General features: G+C 41.2%; 1 protein-coding gene across 2 annotated transcripts in view; it reads right to left on the reverse strand.

Annotated features, from left to right (window-relative positions):
• Positions 1-2,589: 2,589 nt before the first annotated feature.
• The window catches only part of G3BP2 (G3BP stress granule assembly factor 2), a 28,969-nt gene continuing 7,835 nt past the window's right edge, over positions 2,590-23,723 (reverse strand). Inside the window, exons 2-12 of one of the 2 annotated variants that reach the window (XM_067297463.1) lie at positions 20,679-20,797; positions 18,349-18,430; positions 17,135-17,308; positions 16,114-16,204; positions 15,045-15,147; positions 13,410-13,590; positions 12,321-12,419; positions 7,429-7,531; positions 5,028-5,156; positions 4,708-4,826; positions 2,590-3,912 (exon numbers count right to left, since the gene is read on the reverse strand). In XM_067297463.1, coding sequence (XP_067153564.1) covers positions 3,640-3,912; positions 4,708-4,826; positions 5,028-5,156; positions 7,429-7,531; positions 12,321-12,419; positions 13,410-13,590; positions 15,045-15,147; positions 16,114-16,204; positions 17,135-17,308; positions 18,349-18,430; positions 20,679-20,773 — 1,449 coding nt within the window. In that variant the 5' untranslated portion in view covers positions 20,774-20,797 and the 3' untranslated portion in view covers positions 2,590-3,639. The remainder of the gene's footprint in view (positions 3,913-4,707; positions 4,827-5,027; positions 5,157-7,428; positions 7,532-12,320; positions 12,420-13,409; positions 13,591-15,044; positions 15,148-16,113; positions 16,205-17,134; positions 17,309-18,348; positions 18,431-20,678; positions 20,798-23,723) is intronic. The other variant, XM_067297464.1, reaches the window with a different exon arrangement.

Here is a 23,723-nt window from a genome sequence, read left to right on the forward strand (position 1 = left end):
GAGCCAAAACACGTACTTGGCACAGGACTGCAAGATACAGCAGACAGCAATTACCAGAAGCTTCTGCAGAAATGATACAGCTCTACGTGGACTCCATGTTTCAGGCACATTTTATCTACAAGCATTGTAAGAATCAACCCTTTACCAGCATTTTGGGCCAATGTTGGCACTGGCATAGCCAGCAAAGGCAAGAAGGGGAAAAACAGGGGTTATGTTGCAGCATGAGAATCTGTTCCTCAGTATCGTGAGTAAGTGACACCAGAGCCAAGAGCAAGGGACTCCAGATTTAAGGCACTACTGACTTGCCCTACTGACACACATTTGTATGTATGTTTTTCCATGTTATTATGTAACTCTCTATCTACCACAGTTCCCACAGTGGACTGAATTAGCTTCAGAGACTCCGTGCAAGCTTCTCCTATTCTCATCATAGCATCCGCTTACGCAGCGCCCCCAAAGCCAGACTCCACAGCCCCCAAGTCTGGCAGCCGTGCTGGGTGCCGAGGAGCCAACCCCGGGACGCGCTCGAGAGGAGCCCATGTCCTCCCTGAACCGCGCACCCTGAGCTGAGAAAAGCCATCAGATCAAGGGGGTCAACTTGCAACAAGGGCACTGTTTTGCTGGTCACGTCCAACACGGACGAACCGTGTTAGCTTTTCCTGCGTTTCAGCTCTGGAGCAGGAGCAACGCAAACCAGGACAAGCGCCAGCAGCCCTCACCAACCACAGCGAGACCAGACCAAACCGGCAGGGCTTTCTGGCCTCCCCGTTGGTTGCGTCTTTCCCAGCGAGCATCCCAGACAAGGGGATTACACGGCCATGGCAAACCAGAGCTTAGTGACTCTGCTGCAGTCACTTCAGTTCAAGTATGCGACTCTCTGCTAATATGGCTTCCCATAGTGTGACAAGCCAGAAAAAGTTCTCTTTTAAATCCATTTTCTGTATCGTAAGAGGTGAAATAGTGCTCTCCACCAACCTACATTCAAGAGAATTAGGGACATTGGTAAATGCTGCAGACATCAGTAGTTTATTGGTATGTTTAGTCAAAACACATTCAGAATGGGAACTTAAAAGTAAAAATACTTTCCACCTGCAACAATTAAACTAGAATCTACTAGCATATAATGCTTGACACGTTACAGCAATAAAGATGGTAATCCACTGTCTTTTATACCCACTAAAGCCAAGATGGTCAGCCAAGTTTGTTGAAATAGAACCATAATGATAAAATACTCCCACCATCCACAAATCAGCAACTAACAGTAATGGTCAGTGAATCCCTTCCTTTGCTCTAAGAGGTACATTTACTATAAGAGGGTCAAGAACATTTAAGAGTCCACAGTACAGTAGGTGAACTATCACCATGTAAACTTCTCTGGATGACGTCCCAATGTTTTTTCATGTCATCTGAACAAGAAGCAAGCCAGAAAGCAGAATGGCTCAGTAGCTCTTCTAATACTCCATTTTTGTTGTTGAGATTATTCCCAGTGCCATTTGCCATACCAATTAAATAGGTGGCAGCAAAACACCGTAGCACTAAAAAAGAAAAACAAGCTACACAAAACACACTGGTGGCAAACTGCTAACTGAAGACAGCAATTTGACTGAAGGCTTCAAACCTAAGTTCTGTTGTGTGGTGAGCAGTTCAAGTAATATAGATTTCCAAGTAACAGCTGAAAATGCAAGAGTCGAACCAAAAAACTAAAATATGAAAATGGAAACTACGAGAAATGTGTCCCAGAAAAAAAGTGTATGAAAATAGTGCAAGACTTACCATCAAACACAGAAGACCTCGAGTTCGGGAGAAAATAGATGCTATTTCACTTTGCCTAACACATCAGAAACAAGTATGTGCAAAATCTTCCAACTTACGAGAAAAGAGCAAATGATTGCATAATCCAGAGACAGATTGCTATTATGCCTTATCTGCTTTTGCCTGAAATTGCTATTTTTTTGAGGTCTTCCATGCTTAGAAGCAGCTTTAAGTGGTCACACTTTCACACAGACTCGCACACAACCCTCCCCCCCCCCCCTTTTACTCCTGACGCTCCGGAGCTGGGTGCTCGCTGCACCCCCCAGCATCGAGCCGAACTGTACTGTCTGCTGCAGCTGCAGTTTATGGGAATGTGCTCCAGAACGTCATCCAGAAACAGACCTCTCAACTTGCAAAACCCACAAGTAAAACCGAAGAAGAGGATGTCTCCTTTCTATCCTTAAGTCCAGAGCCACAAAGGTGTCAACTTCAGCTGACAGTTATGTGCAAAATGAGTAAGAGTTTAAAAAAAAGCTCCAACTGGAAAATGCAAATACTTAGAGCTGCTATTTTGTTCTCTGAAAATTGCAGTATCCTCATTTGATGAGCTCACCCTCACAAAGGATGCTCAGTTTTACTGATTACAAGCTGGCAAAAATTGTTCACAATTCTCGACTGACTTCTGAAATGTCCAAGAGAGATTTCAACTCCATTGTCTTTAACTTCGACATAGATTAAAGAGAAAAGACAACCTGGAGACTACTCGGATGCCTTCTTCCTCCCTTCCCCCCCTCTGCAAAAAAACAGACGAACTTGTTAATTGAAGAGCAAGGTGAATGATAATTTTAGCAATGTTTACTGATTTAAAGATACTGCAATTTTTTTTAATACAATTTTTCAATGATTTCTTTTAAATGCTTTGCAGCAGATTGGCTTTGCAGCACAGTAATTCATACACTATACTGTACAAAATCACCAGCAAGACTGGAATGATGTATTCATAGAAGGCACCATCATGCTTATTACATTACCAGAGAACTCAAATACAGTCAAGACAATTTTCACTGTACAATGCTTATTGAAGGGGAAAGGAGAAGGAGGAGTGTGTTGAGCAGCCATCCCTGTACTGAAGAGGGGCAGATAGAAAAATCTGACGTGAGCTATCAAACTTTGTTTAGTACTCAGGAGTATGACTTTGAAACTCTGGGTTGTTTAGTTTACAACTAAATGGATTCCTTCTGGAATATACTTGTAGTCTTATTAAGGTTTGTACATATGTTGGTCACAGCAAGCAGATCAGATGCCCGCATCATTTCACAAGCTATTCTGTCTGAGTAAGAGGATGAAGGGTTTTTTCCTCCGATGCCTCCTGCAGATGTCAATAGAAATGAGTTCAGAGTACCCATTAGTGCATTTTGATGAGTGCGTAAACACAAGTTTGTTTGGAGCCGAGTGTTCTAAAAAGGAAAAAAAAGGGAAGCTTCTCCAATTGCACAAATTGCACTATTTGTGTTTCCAACAGTAATAGGCAGAAACTGTAACACTTACACAAAATGTGCAGCAGAGGGTTTTTGACTGAAAGGACCTCAATTCTATTGGGCATGTCCTTTAGTTCACTTTTGTTGCAGATAGTTTAATGGTCATTTTTTTTTTTTTTTCAGTCCTCAATTCTCCAAGTCTACATTTATAAATTAACAGTGTGACTCCTGTTGTGAAACTGGGGAAAGAACGTCCACCTCAATTTAAACTGGAAACCAAAGGATGCTTTCACATCAAAGAAATGATCAGAAGGGCTGTGTCACATTCCAAAGCCAAAAAAAATTAACAAGAATGCAAACACGATGGATAATGTACCACTGCCAAGACTGTCTGCCCGCAGTGGAGACTTCAGCGACGCTGTCCTGTGAAACGGCCTTCCATTTGCCCGGTTCCTCGTCCAGAGCCAAGTTTCTGTGCCATGCCACCTCTCGGAGGGGGTCCTCTTCCATCACGGTCTCGCATCATGCCACCACCCACTATTCCACGGGGACCCCCGGGGCCTCTATCATTGCGCCGAATATCCCTACGATCATCGCCTCCACCTCGGGTCTCTCTTTCACGAGCAGCTCTTGTTTTTTTCTCTTCTACGTTCAAGCGCACCTCACCCCGGAACATAATAGGCTTATAGGGAAAAGTTTTCAAGGCACATGTTAGTCATCATTTCAAAGAGTCCATTTACACAAGGCATATGAAAACACTGCATTCACTACGTGCCTCTGCCTACCTTTACTTATATGTGAAGGAGAAACACGAACTGTTAACAGTTCTTTGAGACACACAACTTCAGCCCTAAATATCTACAGAAAATTGAACAGTTTTTTTTTTTTAATTCATCTGGCATGCAAAGATTAGAAATGTCTTTCTTAAATAAGGGCAAGGATTGGTTTTAGCCTTTTCACTTCAAGGCTAGAATTCCTGCCTGCTGGAAAAATAATTCAAGAATTGCTCCATCAGGCCTAACTCCCACAATACTACAAATGCAAATTGTTCTTTTCCCCCGCTCCAGTTCCTCAGGTCACAGCTGCCAATAACCACGCTCCTTTTCTGAACCCCAGGACACACTATTTAGTGATCTATGCAATGCCCTTCAAAAGCTTAGGTACTGAGTTTTCAGCTTACAAGGATCTGTAATAGGAAGGGTTCAGCCCCACACAATGCCTGCATGCAGAAGTACAAAACCTGAAGCAGTATGTCACTGTTTGAGGAACCCTGGCACAGCTGATGTAAGCCAGAAAACCCTCTTGACAGACCAAGCATGCCAAAAAAATGTTTTTCTTACATCTGCTGTTCATGATGAGAAAGCAGGAGATGAATGAATGCCAGAAACAACAGCAACAGGAACTAGGATAGCCCGCGCTATTTGGCTTTTAGGGTGTTCTCTCCACCCTTTGATGGCTACTCAATGCTCATACTTACTTTTGCAACTAAAATTCTCTGGACTGGCTCAGAGTCATCAAATACCACAAAGCCAAAGTTAGGCAGTTTTCCTCCCACTCCTTTAGTATTTATGCGAAGTTCTACCACATTTCCAAAGCCTGGAAAGCACAAGCAAGGAACCAAGTTATTAAAACCTACAGTGTCAGCTCTACGACCTCTCCGTTTCTTCCCAGAAAGCACCTGTCATCTTACAACATGCAAAAGCTCTCCTGTGCAGTCCTAAGTGAATGGTACGTGGCTTTTCAACACAGAAAATGCTTCTGTTCTTCTTAGTCTCTGCAACTGAAATTATTACTTACTCATGAAGAACTCTTTCAGTTCACTCTCATCGATATCATGTGGCAAGTTCCCAACAAAGAGCTGATGGCTGTCCGGATAGCGAATTATTCGACGATTATCCGACTCATTCTGCTCCATGTCCCCTCTCCCTGCCGTCAACAGAAAAAAGAAGGCAGAGCCATTGAGGTTAGAACTTGTGTGTAGACTTGGACAAATACATCTATGAACAGCACCAAGCACGTTCGCTCAAAGCCTTCTGTACTCTCAGGTCTTGAGCTTCTGTTTACCACGGGCAACGGGGGAGGGAGGATACCATCTTCCTCTCTGTGTAGCTCCGACAGTTTTGCCACCTATGAGCACCTCTCCATTACTAATTCTCTGTACTAATAACACAAAGTATATGTTTTCTTTTCATCTAGTTTTCTTGGTTAGGTTAAATCAGTCCCTGTTAACTAATACACCTGGCATACTGGGTAAGCTTGTGTGAGAGGATCCTATCATATCTTCTGATAATTAAACCAGTAAGTTTATACAACAAAGAAAAACAAAACAGTATTAAAAATTCCATTTAAAACGCCAGAAGACTTTTTCAAGGGGTAAAGGGGGAAATCCCACTACAGTCCCTGCTAAATCATACAGAAATGGAGCTTGCTACCTATTATAATGTTCTTTTCAAAAAATCTGGATTTAAGTCACTTCTCAGTTAATTCCTTAATACAACAATAATATCCTTATTTTGCACCCATATTAAAAACAACTTTTGACAGTCACTTCTTCTGGCTTACATCTTCCACCATTTTGTCCCAAATAGAAGTGAAGTTCCTAATGTTCTCTCCAGCTCAGTGGAAACAGAATTATCGGTAAATTGGTCCCATTTTACCACATGTTATCTAACAGCATTTCTCATCCTCACCCTCCATGCAATAAATATGTTTAGCAGCAGGCAGTATAAAAACCTGTAACTCACTAGCAAATCGTTACTTACCTTGTAATGTGACCGCAGCACACTGTTACCCCTTCTGTGTTTTAAGTGTTGTAGTGTAGGTATGTACCCCTGTCTCTCCTCTCCCTCCCCCCATGAGTCAATTTACAAAAAGCTTGCTAGGTCGTTTCCAAAGTTTCATTAAGCAGATCAAATGGCTCACAGACTTCCTTTGAAAACAAGACCGTAGGGCAGAAGCTCTACCATTTGGTGCACTGGTATGTTAGCTATTCCTCTCCTGTCCCTGCTTCCTCCCAGTTTCTTCAAAATGAGAATTGAAAGAGTTGGGCTCTGTTACAGTTTTTCTGTTTGGCTTATGATACGGTTTTGTTGCATCCTCATCCAAGAGTAGTAGAAATGCATTTTTGCAACTTAGTTAGCCTCAAGTTGCAGCCCTCACTCCCTGCTACAGATGACAGATTTAAAAAAAAATGTTAACTTGTAACAGATTTTAAGATACTTTCGTGGCACCTCAAATCCTTCCAGTTCCAGTGCTGTCCCCAAGTGAGGAAATGCACTGATCAAAAGCAAAAGCAAAAAGCACTTAAAAAACAGGTCTGGGTCAGAAAGCTTGGGGGACGCTTACTGAGACCTCTCGTTAGAACCAATTTTAATTAACCAGAGTTACAGAGTTACAGAGGCTTACAGTTGCTGTGGTGTAACCACATCTGCGGGCAGTGCTTTGAGAGCTCTTGCCAAGTTTACGCTAGCACTGCGGGATACTCACAAATACTATCCTCTCCCTTACAACTCCAGGCTTCTTTCCACAGCAGATGATGAACTCGTCAGCAACTTTGGATTTGGGACCTTTGACTAGATAGTTTTTTTCCAACACTGCGCAGAGGTTCACCGAGTAACCAGGCTGGACTAATGAATACAACTCTGAAGACTTTCACCTCTCAACACCACTTCTGACAGCTGCAAAGTAACATGCAGCTTTTCTAGTGAGACCATTCCATGGATTTGGATACTCTGTATGAATAACATAAATAAAATTATTAACTGACTGAGGCAGAGCTGACACGGTAGAAAGGTTTTCGTCCGAAACAAAGAGCACTACAGGCCATAACGACAGGCATGTAAGAGCTCTCATTCCCAAGATTCAGCAAAAGTTAGGGGACATTCAAAAAACAACAGATTTCAAAACTAGCTTTTCCAAACTGCATCAAGCCACCTGAAAGATATTCAAGCATAGAAGCAAGTGGCCTGACTATTAATAAACAATTCAACAGAACAGAAGCTTAGAAATAACACCTAATCTTTGCAATAACTCATCTCAGTGTAGATTCCAAATCGTATTTCTCCATTTCTGGTTGAAGACAGTAGGGACAGACAGTTCCTAATCAGCCAAGTACAGCCCACAGTTACAGGCAGGACCATTCAAGGAGACCCATCTCACTAACTAGCCCCAAGCAGGCACACAAACTGATCCACGTTACCTGGTCTAGGTCCTCGGGGTGGAAAACCTGGTCTTTCCCTTGGACGCTGTTCACGTACACGAGGAGGTTGAGACTGAGCTTCAGGTTTAGTTTCAACTCTTGGCTGAAACAGGAGGAAAACACCCTTTATTAAACACCATGCATTCAAGAAAAGCCCCAGTTAAAAAATAAAAAACCAAAAAACACGCAAGACAGGTAAGTGGCATGCACAAGACAAACTCAGGGAGATATGCATCCATGTCAATGTGTTTGTGTTTAGAAATATATTTTTTTCACCTCTATAAATTCCTCTGTACCAATCCAGGACTGCAGTGTTCAATTTTGTCTACTGAAAGGTGCAAAGCAAACATCTCTGAATCAGAACTTTTCCCCAAAAGCATGGCTAAAGTGAGCTTTCTGTGTTTGACCAGGCATTGAGACCCCCAACGCCCCATAATTCAAGAATCCCTTGACCTGGCTAAAAACCCCACATAGATCAAATAAAGCTTCCTTATGCCAAGCTCAATATTCAAGGATTAGCAGATAGTCCAAGACAAACATGAAGAGATGGAGAAATCACATTTTCTATCTGAGCCTCTGAAGAATTCTTTTTCTAGAGAGCCGTAGAACTGTAAGGCAACTACTGAAAAGCAAGAGGAAAACAAAACAAAAGCCTTCAGAAGCGCATTTCTGATATAAGAAAAGCCACCTGAAACAACAATTTCTACAGACTACCTGCTGAGATTCTTCCTCAACTTTTGTTATGTCAAGGTCATGATGTACAGAGGACAACCTTCAAATTCTCAGGAACAAGAACATCTAATTCAAATTTTTGCAAGCAAAAAATGCTTTAAAGGTAATTTGAAGAAGAAACAGACAGAACTTTCAAAATTATTTGCAAGCAGCCTGTTAGTTACTGAAGCAATTTCCAACCTTTTTTGAAATCCATTTTTTGTACAATAGTCTTGCAGCTGCTACTGTACTTGGTTCTTATCTTGGAAGACCAAAATAATTCATAGAGGCATTAAGATGAACACCAGCTTCCGAGCAAGATTACACAAGGACAATGGCTATAAGCCCAATCTATCAGACTGCTGCTGAAAAGGAGTTTATGTTATACATCTCCCTTATTTTCCTTTGAGGACTCAAGGCAACTGAGAGTTGCAACTGGAGAACCCCTAACGGGGAAAAAAGACATGAAACACCCAGGTATTATGCACCAAATAAATGTCTCAGTCCTCCTGTCGCTTGTGCTCTATTCAGCTAGGCATTACCTTGTCTTTCAAACATTTCTAGGATCAGTATTTCAACTCCAAGAATTAGCTGGAAAAATCATAATACCTCCTTCTGGCTCATAAGATCACCACCATCTTTTACTCACACATCTTTATTGCATTAAAAATTATACCTCTGAAGAGAAACTCAAGATGTTTTGATCCTCCATTGCTTAGACTCTTACTGCTATCATGATTAAATACTCTTTCCCTACCCCAACCATAGCAAAAATTTGCAAAGTCACTGATGTCCATCTAGATCTTGTATAACAGAAAACTGCTTTGCATTTCACTGAACTTCTCATCTCCCACCTAAATACTTTCTCTCTACCTAACCAAAAAGCAGCTAATCTCATTAGTTGCTTTCTAATCAGTACCACCCCCTTTCACAGAGAAAAACTGCCTCAGTGCTCTCTGGCGCTGCTTGAAGACGTAAACACTTCTGCAAAACTGTGCTCCGCCAAAATACTGTAATCATTAGCAGCATCACAAGATTCCTGTAAAGAGCTGCCAGTTACAGTCCAAGAAGTAGCTAATTGCAACTTTTATTTCACAGAGAGCACACAAAGTGGACTGGAAGTCACAGAATAAGGATTTCAACAAAGACTAAAGGAGCGCTCAGCCCAGGAGCAAGTTATGCCACAAATCTCAGCGTACTGGAGCCTTGAGAACAATTCCGGAAAAGATGACATTGTCTCCGTTCTCTCCTAGCCCCAAAGGAGAAGGAAATGGGCCTCTTTCTGCCACTGCAATGCTACTGGCAATGACAGCAAAAATAGCTAGCCACAAGCCTTGACTCACTTTGGAACAGAACACCCCACCAAAACAGAGGAGGATGGGGCAGAAAGAGCAAGACAAGAGGTGGCTCCAAAGGCTGGTACAATTCTATTCTGGCTATCTTCCAGGTTTAAAAGCTTCTCCATAGCGAGATGCCTGCCACAGTGGCAACACATGCATACAAAGAACCAACTAGCCAAGCAAACAAACCAGCCACACCACACAAAACAAAGGAAAAAAAAAACAAATAACAAAAACCCACATCCCCTCACCTGAATTGCAGCAGTTCAGTTAGATGCACACCTCAGACTGCTGCCACACTGTCTCCGAGGTCAACAGGGACCACACAAGAACTCTCTAAAAAACACTCATCAATCACTTCCACAAAGGCATCATAGACCCACACTAGCTACCAAGCCAAAAACACTAATCATCCTAAACCAAGAGAGGACAGACCAGCTTCCAGATCCCTCTCTTCAGTTAAACCTTGGTCCATAAAACTTGAGTCAGCCTTAGAATACCTCAGACTTCCAGTACAGTTATGTTTAATGCACAGATCCCTTCACAGAAAAAATATCTATTTAAAGACTAAAGAGATTTTAGGTGGTGAGGTGAATGAAGCCTGTATAAACACCAACCTTATCTTAAACTCACCATTTCCAAGCCCAAAGGAAAGGGTCAAGGAGTACCCTGCCTGCCTCCCCACCACCACCTCTAGGACAGGTACTGTATTAATGCCAGTAGAAGGTCAGAATGGCTTTTCATTTACAGTAAAGAACAAGACATGCAGCTAATGAATGCAGAACAAGTAAAGGCACTCTCGTAACAGGCAAGGGCATCTCTCACTCTTGCTGCAGGTCATTTTTTAAGTTCATGGTACAAGTCCAAGTGCCTGGTCTGCACCAGATCTCTGAGACAACTCACAAATATCAGCTAATCTGAGGTTAACAACTAAGTCTCTTCTTCGCCGTAAAGAGAAGGTCCAACTTATCACTGTAGGCTATTATTAGTCAGTGACAATTTCTAATCACCCCCAAAGAGAAAAAGAGCAAGGATTACCTCAGCAAGGAATGTCGACCTGTTTAACTCCACAGCTGCCAACAGATAGGAATGGAATGGGTTTGTATCTGAAACACCACATATGAAGTCCCCTGAGGCATTCTGAGTTATACTAAGGAGGTTTCATTTAAAACTTGATAAAAGGTGGGAAAAAAAATTGGATAAATGCAAGGAGAGGGCTGAGAAAAACAGTTTGTTGACTGTTTTGTAACATCACTGATGCTGGTTTGAACAGCATCCCTTACCCAGCCACTGGCGCAATCTACTGTCCTTGTTTACATGTACAGTATCAGACATTAATGAAGGCAAGAGAATGGGAATAAACTGCTGCTGCTTTGTAACTCCTTGTAGAAATAGTTTGGGTGCCTTTGCCACCAGCTTTCTGTACACCATGTCTGAAAAGCATGCAAGAAAAGGAACTGAGAACAGATTATCCTGTCTCCAAAAGAGTGAAGAGAGTTAAAACCCTGCCTGTTCCACTCTTGTTCAAAAACTTCCATGCAAAATTACTTGAACATGAAGTCACAGCAAACGTAATCTAAAAGGTGGAAAACACAACAAGCTGCAGAGGCAACACAAAGAAGGTTCAGTTGGACACCTACAACCTATATTCTGTTCTCTGGTCTAGATCATTTTAAATGATTCTTCAGTCATATTACAAAAATCTATTCTCTCTACTGCAACTAAAACAGCACTGAAAAACCTATTTTGGTTTTTGTATAAGGAAAATCTATTCTGCCCTAAAAAAGAAGCACTGTTCTGACTGCTCAAATACCACCTGAATGCTGAAAGCCCTTTTGAAGCTGATGAAGACAGACGGGCTTCCCAACTCATTACGTAGCCATTATCTGATTTTCACGACAACCTTGTCGGACCAGAAGCAATACCATACAAGGCAGATTTTTTTTTTTAAACATGCTTTTGGCTGAAGAGCAATCCTAGACCAGTTCCTCTCTGTCAGTAAAAACTGGAGAAGAAACCACTGCAAAAACAACAGCTGCAATAACACAGCCGCTCTACTAAAAGTTGCAGTCTTTGTAAAAGGCTGGACATGAGCTACGCAATATATGCGCTTGTGGAATACAGCGTCAGTAAAACAGATTAAAGCACGTGATTTTTTTTTATTTCAAGGGCTTTTTGTTTACATGGAGGCAGCTGAATTGAGAGTCTCAGGTCATCTCACACCAGCTTGGCATGTGCAGGACAGGAGCTATCACCCGGTCAAACTTTCTTTCCTCTTTTCCCTCCTCCTGCAATCTTAGGAATGGGAAGACAGCATTGTCCTGGCCAGGAAATGTGAATCCTTCCATTCCTCACACAGTCATAAGTTGGTACAGGGTTCTGTATAAATGGATAACGGAGTCCAAAACATTTTTGTAGAGATAAGGCTTACAAGGCAAACTTGCACATCTTAAAAATGGTGCAATCCCTTTTACTGCTGGGGCACTTCTGCCAATGAAATACCCCTTTCGCACACGCATTAGAAAACTTCTATTTTGGGGGTTTTCTTGTGTTTTTTGTTGTTTTTCTTTTTAAGCCAAACCATATCCCAATAAGATAGGTCAAAAAAACTTCAGTAGTGATTTCCCGATTGCATATGAACAGATTTTAACTTTTACCACCACCCAAAGTTACACCTGTTAAGTGTATGTGCCTTCAGTTGTGACAAAAAGGTGAGTGCATTAACATTTAAGACACAATTAATTTGTGAAATTTAAGTCATACAATTTGATCTGTTAATTTAAAAACTGAAGCAGTTTGCAGAAGTAATGAGACAATCCAAGGTGTTCACAGATGGGTTACCTGTGAGACGGGTGCTTTAACATGGGGTGGAATTCCAGAGGAAGAAACAGTACCACTAGGAGGCAGGTTTTTACTGGTCACTGAAGCCCAAGAGAAAGCCTGCAGGAAATGCAACAAACCTAGGCTACTAATCATGGCAAACCACTGACATTCCTACAGGGAAACTCGTCTGCTGAAAATATACTTTTGGTTCACATCTAGCTATTAAATCATTGTTGTGCTAGCATTACATCGAAGATACAGAAGGATTTGCAGTTCTAACCATCTGTGGACTCCAACAGTATAGATCACATATGTACCGTACTCACTATCACTATTTGAGTGAGCTCAGTTCCCTCAGCATCCCGAGATCACTGCTTTCCACGATGTAACCAAACCTAGGACTGAAAACCCTGTGCTATTAAGTGTCTTCTGCAGAAAGAAAGGAAGCGGATGCCAGAAGTTAGAACTTAAAATGGAAAAGAGAAAAAGGATTGGCAAAATAGGGGAGACTGACACTGGAGCCAGAAAATGACCTCTCCAGTTTTCATTGACTCCTCCCATCTCTTTCATACTACCTAGGAGTAACCATATCAGAGGACTCACGGTGTGTGCATCGTGTTTTGTAAGATGTGGCATCCAGCCTCTAAGGGAGACAGTCAAAGCCCTCATACTCATTTTAAAGCTATACTGCCGGTAACTTTGCAAGTGTCAATGCATTATTATGTTTTTTGTTTTTTTTCCTCCAAGAAAGAACAGCGGTTCTCATTATTTGAGTTTTTTGCTGGTGGTGGTTTGGGGTGTTTTTCTTTTTTTAAAACACATCTCAACTCCACATTTAAAAAGGTTTACACATGCATAAAACCACACACACACACTTTACAAGCAGAACATTATATATACAATAGGTGACTTGAGTAACATTTTAAAACAACATTATTTCCTTTTTGGCTAAAAATTCACATTTTTGTAAGTTAAAGGTTAAAGTTCAGCTGTTCATACAGCATGATACTGAAAACAGATACCAGCTTGGCCACTCAGAAAGGCTAAGTTCAAAATGTTTTGGTTTACCATTTTCACCTAGAAGCACAGATATGACTTTTAACTAACCTTTGGTGGTTCTTGTGGTAGTGAAACAGGTTCTACAGGGGGTGGAGATGGAGACTTTTCTTCTAGCTCTTCAAGGGTCTTTTCTTCTACTTCCGCTTTTAGTTCCTCAGTCTTTGTTTCAGATTCCAGTTCCGGCTCAGGTTCGTGAGACGGTTCTTCCAGAGGCTCCTCTATCCCATTACTACAATAATCAGAAGCATTTTATGCAGTTAATCAATTGCTTAGTATTTTCTGACTTTTTTAACAGCTATACTATAGAAAAGATTGATATTAAAATTATTATTCCGTGTCAAATTGCTACCATATGTTATCTATACATACGATCTTGTGAGAATTTAAGCTGTACCGCTCTGGTTGCATACAAAATCAAACTGTATTTCTACTAAAACGAAGGCAAGTTTTGCAATTCTCTGCAGAGAATCTGAATACAACACCAGGCATGTAAACCCTTTAAGGAATAGATGCTAAACTCAAGAAGCCCTGTTCCTACAAGACAAGAAGCACAGACCAACAGAAGATTAAGCTACACACATAAATTAAGCTGATTTTGGAAGCATACCAGCAACTTACTTACCAAACTGCCATACAAGTAAAGCACATCACCAAAGGAATTGCAGGTTTTGTTTATTGAAAGTTACATGCAACTCATTTTCCATTCTGCGTATGTTCCATGTAAGGGGTCTGAAGTTACTTCTTTACTTCTCTCTTCCAGTCACCCAAAAAGTTTGTCAAATTCCAAGTATTTATGTCTATGCAACTCCTGCCACAGGTGAGAGTACATGCCTAAGTGACTAACTGCTGAATGGCACATTTTCATGGTCTTTCTGAATTGCATCATATTCCATGAATAAGACCTGACCGAACTCTTTCAGGCATCAAAACCTTCCTGCATGACCTTGAGCAAGTCGCTGTCAGAATTCCAGCAGACTCCCCTCTTCCTTTAGAGATCTCAATAAAATCATTACTTGAGCAGCCTTTAGCATTCCCACTGATGCACTTAACAGACATCATGACTGATTTTGTAAATGTTTTTTTGATTGGGGAAACCAGACAGTAATCTCTGGCCCTTAAAAGGCATTCCCATGTTTGAAAAAGTGTAATTTCTCATAAAATATATTTCTCTTATAAAAATGTAAAGGAACTTTTTTCTTTCATGTAGTTCAGATTTTAAGACACCCAAGGCACAAACCTATTCTTCCAATGCAGCTGTAGAACAGCTTCTCCAAAATTAGTCCTTTCTTTCAGTTTCAGGTGCTACCCAAATGTAAGGAGTAGCATATCGTTAACCACCCTTTTGTTAAACCATCTGTTCAATATGAATTACATCATACCAACTCATTATTATAATTTTATATAATAGAGACTAAAATAAGTATATACATCAATGCATTTGCTACCTTCTCACTTCACACTTGAAACCAGAAGTGAAAATAACCAACAAACGTAAGAACATCCTCCACTTCCTCTCTTCATTCAAGAATCAGTGTTTAGAATAATACAAGGCAACATAACATAAAACCACAGCAAATTCAGCACAGTTTCCTAAACCCGTTAAATCACAACCAGAATCCAAAAGCCAAAACGATTCTGGTTTTCTTAAAAAAACAACTTCATTTAATAAAATGAACTTCTTACGTTACAGGGTGATTTTCATAGTAAGCACCGCTCGCATTTTCTTGCACAGGTTCAGGTGACGGCTGCCTTTCCTCCTGCTCCTCTTCCACCTCTTCTTCAGACTCTGACACAAGAGAAAAACTTTCTTGAACATCTCTGCAAGCGTACACAAGCCCCCCTTAAAATGGAAGCACATTCAACTGGTAGCAATTTAAGTTAAGCTTCATCAGTAAGCGCTGCAATAAGAGAAGCAAGACCATTCTGCTCCTTCAGGAGGCTTTGCTTCTTACCATTTTCATAAAAGAAGGAAACAGAGCTGCATTGCTGTTGGAAAGCTCTGAGAGGAAGGTTTGGGGGTCTTTTTAAGCATCAGACACTTTCCATACGTTGGCAGTAGGAAAGGAAGTTTAAATCCCTAGCTCATAAATCACAGTACCTAAAACTAAGAAGGTTAACCTCAAATACAAGGAGGATGATTGCTCGAGATGCTTTGTTCCACAGAAGATGATGCAAATTCCAGCAGTAACTCAGTGAACACATGTATGCATATTCTGTCTGTACTCTTCTTTGATTTGCTTTGGCTCAATGAACAGGAAAAAAAGCTCAAGAACAAACAAGTTCAGCCCATGAACAGAAATTAATCACTGAAGGTGGTGATGATACGAAAGCAAACTACATCTTGTATTCAAAAAAGCCAGCTAGATTTTATTCAAATCACTTCACCTACAAATCCAATTGACAAGAGAAATCAACTCTACGTAATGAAACTCAATTGCAGAAAAAGTGCAATTGCTCACTTCGCTGCCGTTGTCTACCAAGCCTCACTCAGCCTAAGCAAGTTTAGTCTTTCAGGGAACAAGGCACTACAAGAAGAGCTTAGTTTTACAGACTGTTTTGGACCAGCAGACAGTCACAACAACATAACCTAGACTCTCCTTCTCTTCCTGCCTCCAAATTACTATGCTTCACAACAACACAGTACAGTTTCTATCATTCCATGTCCTCTAGACACTTGCAAAAACTCTATGCCTGTGGTGGAGGTACAAGTACAAGACAAGCTCTATTATGTCAGAAGTACAATTCTTCTCACCTTCATCAAGTTCTCCTTCTGAATCTCCAAATACTTCATCTTCATATCTGAAGATATCATTATGGACATAGAACTTGTTTGGAACAGATCCCTGTAAAAGAGGAACATACACATTTTTTGCATGTATGATATATTAGCAGTTAACAACATGGACGTTGTTAACTATAAGTTATAGTTAACTATAGAGCTGATATAGAGTTTTGGGGTAAACACCTACATTTTGGAATAGGACTATTTCATTAGAATCCCTTTTCAAGTGGCATCTCTTCTCTAAGCAAATAATTGAACAACAACTTCAACCCACCGGAAAGATGAAAAGTTGCAGGCAGAATAATACAGTTTTTGTTAATGCACGGTAAGCATAGGTCCTAACTAAACATTAAGTCTATCAGTTTCATCAAGTCACCTGTGAAATGCTCTCTATTAAAAAAAAAATTTACCAAAAAACACACTGAACATCCACAGGGTGGCTGTCCGCTCATACTATTGCATAAGAAAACAATGAAGAAGTTCAACAAAGCTCTGAAGCATTAATAATCAATGAGGCAATAGTTTTTGACAAAATGGGGGGAAGGGTGTAGAAAGAATAAAAGAAATCCTTTACCATAAGAGAGCTTCACTCTTGCTAAGAACTGAATTTGAGCAGTGATTTGCACTGCATCAACCAATACTCATATTTGTCAGCAGATCTGAAGAAAGGACAGAACTACATTGGAGCGTTCATCTACAGGGCTGGCCGTTATTTTTCTTTGTTGGTGCAAACAGCAGCTCCTAAACACAAGCTCCTATTTGTTTTGGATTACTGCTCCAACACCCCAAGTCTAAGAAAATATAACAGCTTGAGACAGGTCTGATACACTCATTCTTCTGCATTCACGCGCTGTGACACATTTGATCATAGCCTTTTGGCCAAGCTCTAAAAGCCAGGTAGTATCTTTCGGCCCAATAAGACAGATTATAGCTATAGGCCAGGCTTTCAACACCACTACTTGAAGTCAAACACAATCTTAGATATACTTACTTCTGGAGCAAGTACAAAAGTCTGCATGAACTTCCTCATCGGCTGCCCGTTGTTTGACAGCTCTCCCATAACCTGCACAACCACCCCATCACTCAAAGTAGCGTGAGCATCCACATGACGAATCTTGGTGTGACATTCACTGAACTGTAATGACATCACTTTTTTGTGTATCTCCTAGAAATAAAGAGTTACATTTTAGCTACACTGAGTTTTGTACAGAGCTTTACACCTTTTAAATACTTGAGCCTGAACTAATGCAAAAAACCACCCTGCTCAAGGTCAGAAGGCAAACACAGGAACAAAACCTTGCCTTTCACCTAGAACAGCCTATCTGGGCTTAAATAATTTTTCTTCTGCACTTTTCAAGTACTTATAAGAGGAGCCAAATACAACACAACTTGCTATCCAATTTTCCAGGTGCATTACTATATATGAGCCATTTTAAAAATTCCATTTTTAAGAGGCCTGTTGAAGAAAGAGAGGATTCATCTGTGTTTATTAAAAAAAAAAAGACCCAACCATCCAACCAAACAAAAAAACCCTCTCCCCAGCCACAAAGTACCAAACCTCACAGCAGTGGGCTACATCTGCACCATCACGGTTTTCCCAGCCATAAAACAGGTTCTGCTGGTGAAAGGAGAAGCAGCCAAACCTGGCTGTGGTCAAAACAATTGCCCAAAAGAAGCTATGACAAGAAGAGATGCTCTCTGGTGGCAGATATTATTCCAAAAAGCAGCTACAATCAAAAAGAAGCACTTGTGCTTTTCTGGAGTAACACCACTTCTTCAAAAGTTACTTTAAGAGATAAATTCTCTTAAGAGAAGTCCACCCACAGAAGAATTTGGTAACATGCAGAATCCAATGCAAGTCTCAAAGATCACAGTTCCTTTCCCGAAGAATCACTTCTAACTGAAATCAGATACATCAAGAGGCCAGTCTAACAAATGCTTTGCTTCCTGTCCTAGAAGTATGTCCTACACTCCAGGTGCACAGTTAATGTGAGCATCATATATAACCCACAATAACAGCAGCAACAATCAACTAAAAAATTCAGGCTAATAAGTAATTAAATTTGTATTGGCCTCTGAACAGCAGGCAGGATCACAATCCATTATTTACCAGATAAGAAAATCAACAGAAGTATTTGACTTAAAAAAATGACTGACACATACAATATGTTCTGAACAGACTACACCACCAATTTTGATACGCACAGCTTGACCATACACTGCTTCTTGCGGTTTCCCACTGGCATCCAGTCCTCCATGGACATAAGAAGAGTTCCTGCCATAAAACCTGCAAAAGCAGAGAGATGTAAAGTTTATAGCTGTGAAAAAAAAATCAAGCAAAACCATATTCAACAAGTGTTTTAGTCCAAAACTGTCAAGCCTTTAAAACCAAAATCTTTTTATGGTAGTAAACGTGTTGCTGTTCATCAGATTAACAGCAAGAGAACAGAAGGACTATAAGATACCCTGTCAGAAGACCATCACTCATATACAATGTGGGTCCAAAGAAGAGACAAACACACATCTTCCACATCTGACTCTCAGTAGGAAGGAACAGCCAGCTATGCAACAAAAAAAAAAAGAAAAAGAAAAAAAAAGGGAGACTAAAACTGGCTAGAAGATGTTTCCCACATCTAGCTCAAGAATCAGTTATGATCTCAACAGCTTCTTGAAACAAACCCGATCAAAACAGCTGCTAGGACAGTTCTGTACGGAAGTACTTAAAATGCTATTGCTAGTGACACTTGTGCAACATTTAAAGTGAATGCAGTTGACTACTGTTAGGCAGCCCTATAATTTCATGCGGTTATGCTGTCCTTAAGAATTTTGAGAGTTCAGAGTTCAAGAGAGAGCAAGAGAGCAATCTAACACTTTCAGGAAATGAGCTGCCCAAAGTCATTCCTCAAGTACAGAGTATCACCTGCGCCAGCAGAGCTTGCCTGACAATTGTCAACCCAGATCCACCCAATCTGAGGCAGGGCTAATCCGGAAGGCAGTTAAGCAGTCATCAACAGCATCTTCCCCCGCCCCAAACCCCACACTTTAATAATAATAACAATAAAAAAATAATTTTGGTCAAGAGTCCATATTGAAAACTCACTTCCCTCGACAAGGAATACTCTATCGACATTTCCCATTTCCACTCAGCATACCAGGCATACAACATAATTTGGTAAAAACACGTTTCAGAGTTGTTCCAATGAAGCTTGAGATTTAGATGGGTGTGGGTAGCATCCAGCATCTCTTTTAAAGCATCAAAGTTGTCTTCAACATGCTAAATGCCTTCACAGTTACCGTTTTTCTCACACGTGTGCTTCTGTGAATTACATACTGCCCCAACCTGGAAAAATCAGTCCACATCCCGCATGTACCAGGAACGCTAGTTCTTTAATGCTCCCAGAGCATGTGTTAATATTGATGAAATGGGGAAGTAATATTGCAACACTAAGGGAAGCAGGCTGGAAAGCAAACCTGGAACAACTAGCTGCCCTTCATTGACTCAAGCAGCCAGGTAGTAAAAATATACTAATAGTATTCTGCTTTTTAAACCAAAAAAATACCCCCAAATCTTGCCAAGGTTACAATCGCTGTCACTACAGTAAATGCTCTTATGAGAAAATCAAAGACTATTTGCAACACCAAGCTGGAGGCATGGGTATCTACCCCAACATTCAGTTTGACTGCAATCAAAACAATTGGTTGTTTAACTAAAACTGATAGCATTCATTTCTCCCTGCCTCAATGCTACAGATGAAAAGAGGCATTATTCAAAAGCTCAATTTTCAAGCAAGCTGTCTGAGAGGTCTAACTTGTTATCAGTCAAACAGTCCAATTTTTCACCATTAGCCTTATGCCAAGGCCTGAGACAGAGCAACCCACATAAGTAATTGCTTTTTTGAACACTGGCAAAGCTTTATTCATCTTCATTTATTTTAAGTTTGTGCTGCTCTGAGTCCAAATGTGGAAATGAAAAATCTTAAGTGATAAGCTGTAGCCAATCAAAAACAGAAAAGAAAAGGAACGCTTTCGTAATACACCTTAAATCATAGTTGCAGATGAATAAGATCACTTCATTTTCCAGCTACCTCATCCAATTCTTGACAGTTATACTGAAATCTCCAGCTGTGATCTCGATAAAACATTTCAGAGGCAAAGCAAAATATGGTATCCTGAAATAGTTAGCATGCTTGCCTTAGGTACTACATGCAAGTAATTCCTCTGCAATTGTATTTTGTTTTAAATCTATTTTGAAAAATATTTCTGTAATATGTCAATGTTACTATTTTATCAGCTGAAAAGTAGCTCACTTTTCCACATAGGAAATAACTTGATAACATGCAATACATCCCAAGGATACGACCAGACTTAGTCGTAGAACTTAAAGAGTTTTCAGTAAGTTGAAATAGCCTTCAAGAACGCAAAAGTTAGTCAAAACATTCTTCTGCCGCACTCAAGAGTTTAAGTTTATCTAACTTCTGATGAACAGGACACACTTTCTTTCAAGAACATAAGTTATTTTTGCATGGAAGCGTTACCTGTGCAAGAAGTCAGGAGCTTTATTTAGCAGAGTGTAGTACTGCCTCACAAACTCCCGCCCTACAAGCAGGGGACTTGGCTTCTCCATCACCATTTCTTTGGTACACAGTGTCAAATGCTGTAATCAAAAATATTTACATTAGTTCAAAGACAAATCTATATATTCAAGCTTCCTTATAAAGGGAAGAACATAACGATTTTACAATTTAAAGAATTATGGAAACAGGAATTGTATGCTCACAGAACTACTCCATCAATGCATGCAAACCCTCCCCCCCACTTTGAGTAACTAATTCTTGCTAAGATTCTTACAGAACAGGTGCTTTCTTTCCAAAGAACACTGCTAAAAATGTCTAGAACAATTTATTTAACCTTTTAGCTCTAAACTGATGAACAATTAAAGTCCAAGCTAAAAAGTATTACAAAACAGGAATACACTTCATTAAGTAGAAAGCCAGTAACATTCCTTTATCTCAAAGCAGATCTGCTTCAAAAGGCTACTGTGACATCTAAATACACAGAAGGTAGCACTGACATTCTGAAATTATTATGTGGGCTGGATTCGCGTTCCCTGAAGACTGGAAAGGGAAACCATTACACCTCAGAGATCATCAAAGCCTTAGGTGTTACTTGCCTGGCCAACTGCCATTCACGTTTGTCACAGAATAATTTAGGTTGGACTGGAACTCTGGAAGTCATCTGGTTCAATCCCTTGCTCAAAGCATGACCACTTTATATTAAGCTGCTCACAGCCTCATCTAAAGAAGTTCTGAATAAGTATATTTGCTAATATCTGAACAGAACTTCCCTTTTTGCAACTGGTGTCTATTGGCTCTCAACCTAACACTGTGCGCCTTGGAGTAGTCTGGCTCTGTATCCCTCCATTAGGTAGTTGAAGGCAGCAGCAACATCCCCCCCTTGGTCTTCTGTTCTTCAGGCTGAACAAACCCAGTCCTAAGTCTCCTTATACGCATCACGTGCTCCAGTCCCCTGATAACCCTGCTGATCCTACACCACACTTGTTCCAGCACGTCAGTATCTTTTTTGCACTGAGTAGCTAAAACGGGGGGCAATAATACAGGTTTGGGTCTCACCGGAGTCAAACGGAAGGAAAGAATCACTTCTGCTGGCTACGATCTTGCTTACACAGCCCAGGATGCAGTTGCTGTTCTCATCACTTCAAGGGCGCACTGACGATTCAAGTTCAACTTTTACACCAGGATCCCAAAGTCCACTTCTGCAAAGCTGCTTCTTACCTGGTCAGTTCCCAGGCTTTCTTGTTTCATGGAGTTATTCCACGCAGATGCAGGACTTGGCAATTTGCCTTTATTGAACTTCATGATCTTCCTGTCAGCCCATTTCTCCAGCCTATCCCTCTGAGTATGGGCCAATCCCCCTATTTGATATTATACGGAAACTTCCTGAGAGTGCACTCTGCCCCATCATCCAGGACATCAGAAAGGTATTAAACAGCATCAACCCTGGTATTGCCCCTCGAGAAATTCTGCTAGCAACCAGTTGCCAGTTGGAATTTATACTATTGATCATACACTCATCACAAGCTTCTGATGCTGGCTGTCCAGGCAGTTTTACACTCACCTCATAGCCAATCTACTCAATTTGGCTACAAGGATAATATGGAAAACTATTTCCAAGGCCTTACTAAAATCAATGAAAACCACATCTAATTGCTCTGTCCTCATCCACTGAGCCATTCATCTCATTACAGAAGGCAATCCAGTTCATCAAACATAACCTGCCCTCGGTAAATCCATGCTGGCTGTTCCCAGACACTTTCTTGTCCTTCACGGACCTGAACATCACAGCATCACAGAATGGTTGAGGTTGGAAGGGACCTCTGCAGATCATCTAGTCCAACCCTCCTGCTCAAGCAGGGTCACCTAGAGCACATGGCCCAGCATTGTTTCCAGACTGCTTTGGAATATCTCCAAGGCTGGAGACTCCATAACCTCGCTGGGCAACCTGTTCCAGTGCTCTGTTACCCTTGCAGTGAAAAAGGTCTCCTTATGTTCAGATGGACCTTCCTGTGTTTCAGTTGGTGCCCGTCACCTCTCATCCCGTCCCTGGGCACCACTGAGAAGAGGCTGGCCCCAGCCTCTTGACACCCTCCCTTCAGATACTTATACACATTGAGAAGATCCCCCCTCAGGCCTCTCTTCTCCAGGCTGAACAGGCCCAGCTCTCTCAGCCTCTCCTCGTAAGAGAGATGCTCCAGTCCCCTAATCATCTTTGTAGCCCTCTGCTGGACTCGCTTCAGTAGCTCCACGCCTCTCTTGTTTTGGGGAGCCCAGAACTGGACACAGTCCTCCAGATGTGGCCTCACCTCATCAGGGCTGAGTAGAGGGGGAGGATCAGTTCCCTTGAGCTGCTGGCAACGCTCTTCCTAATACAGCCCAGGATACCATTGGCCTTCTTGTCCACAAGGGCACATTGCTGCCTCATGGTCAACTTGTTGTCCACCAGGACCCTCAGGTCCTTATCTGCAAAGCTGCATTTCAGCAGGTCAGCCTCCAGTCTGTACTGATGCATAGGGTTATTCCTCCCTATTGCTTCCCGAAGGATTTGCTTTTTAAACCTTCTCAGGGTCCAAGGCGAGCCTAGCCAACCTGTACTTTCCCGGATCTGCCTCCTTTACCTTTTTGAAGATGGATGTGACATTTGCCTTTTTTCTGTCACCAGGAACCTTCCCTGTTCATCATGACCTTTTAAAGATGACAGGAAGCATTACAATAGCACTGGTGATGTGGAGATGCTCAGAATCCTTGGACACTTTTCATTTAATCCCATGGATTTCTGTATGACAAATTTGCTCAACTGGTCTCTAACTCAGTATTTTCCTAACCGTGAATAACACCTTGCTTCCTCAGACTCTGTCACCAGGCTCAAGGACACAAGAGGCCTGAGGGCAGATCCCAATTGTAGAAACCAAGGCAAATAAGGCTTTTACAACCCCAGCTTTTTTCCCCATGTCCTTTGTCACTAGGTTCCCTGCCCCACTGCCATGCTATCCTTTTCTTTCCTTT

Source organism: Apteryx mantelli, chromosome 5 (assembly GCF_036417845.1).
Source record: "Apteryx mantelli isolate bAptMan1 chromosome 5, bAptMan1.hap1, whole genome shotgun sequence".
NCBI classification, from domain to species: Eukaryota; Metazoa; Chordata; class Aves; order Apterygiformes; family Apterygidae; genus Apteryx; species Apteryx mantelli.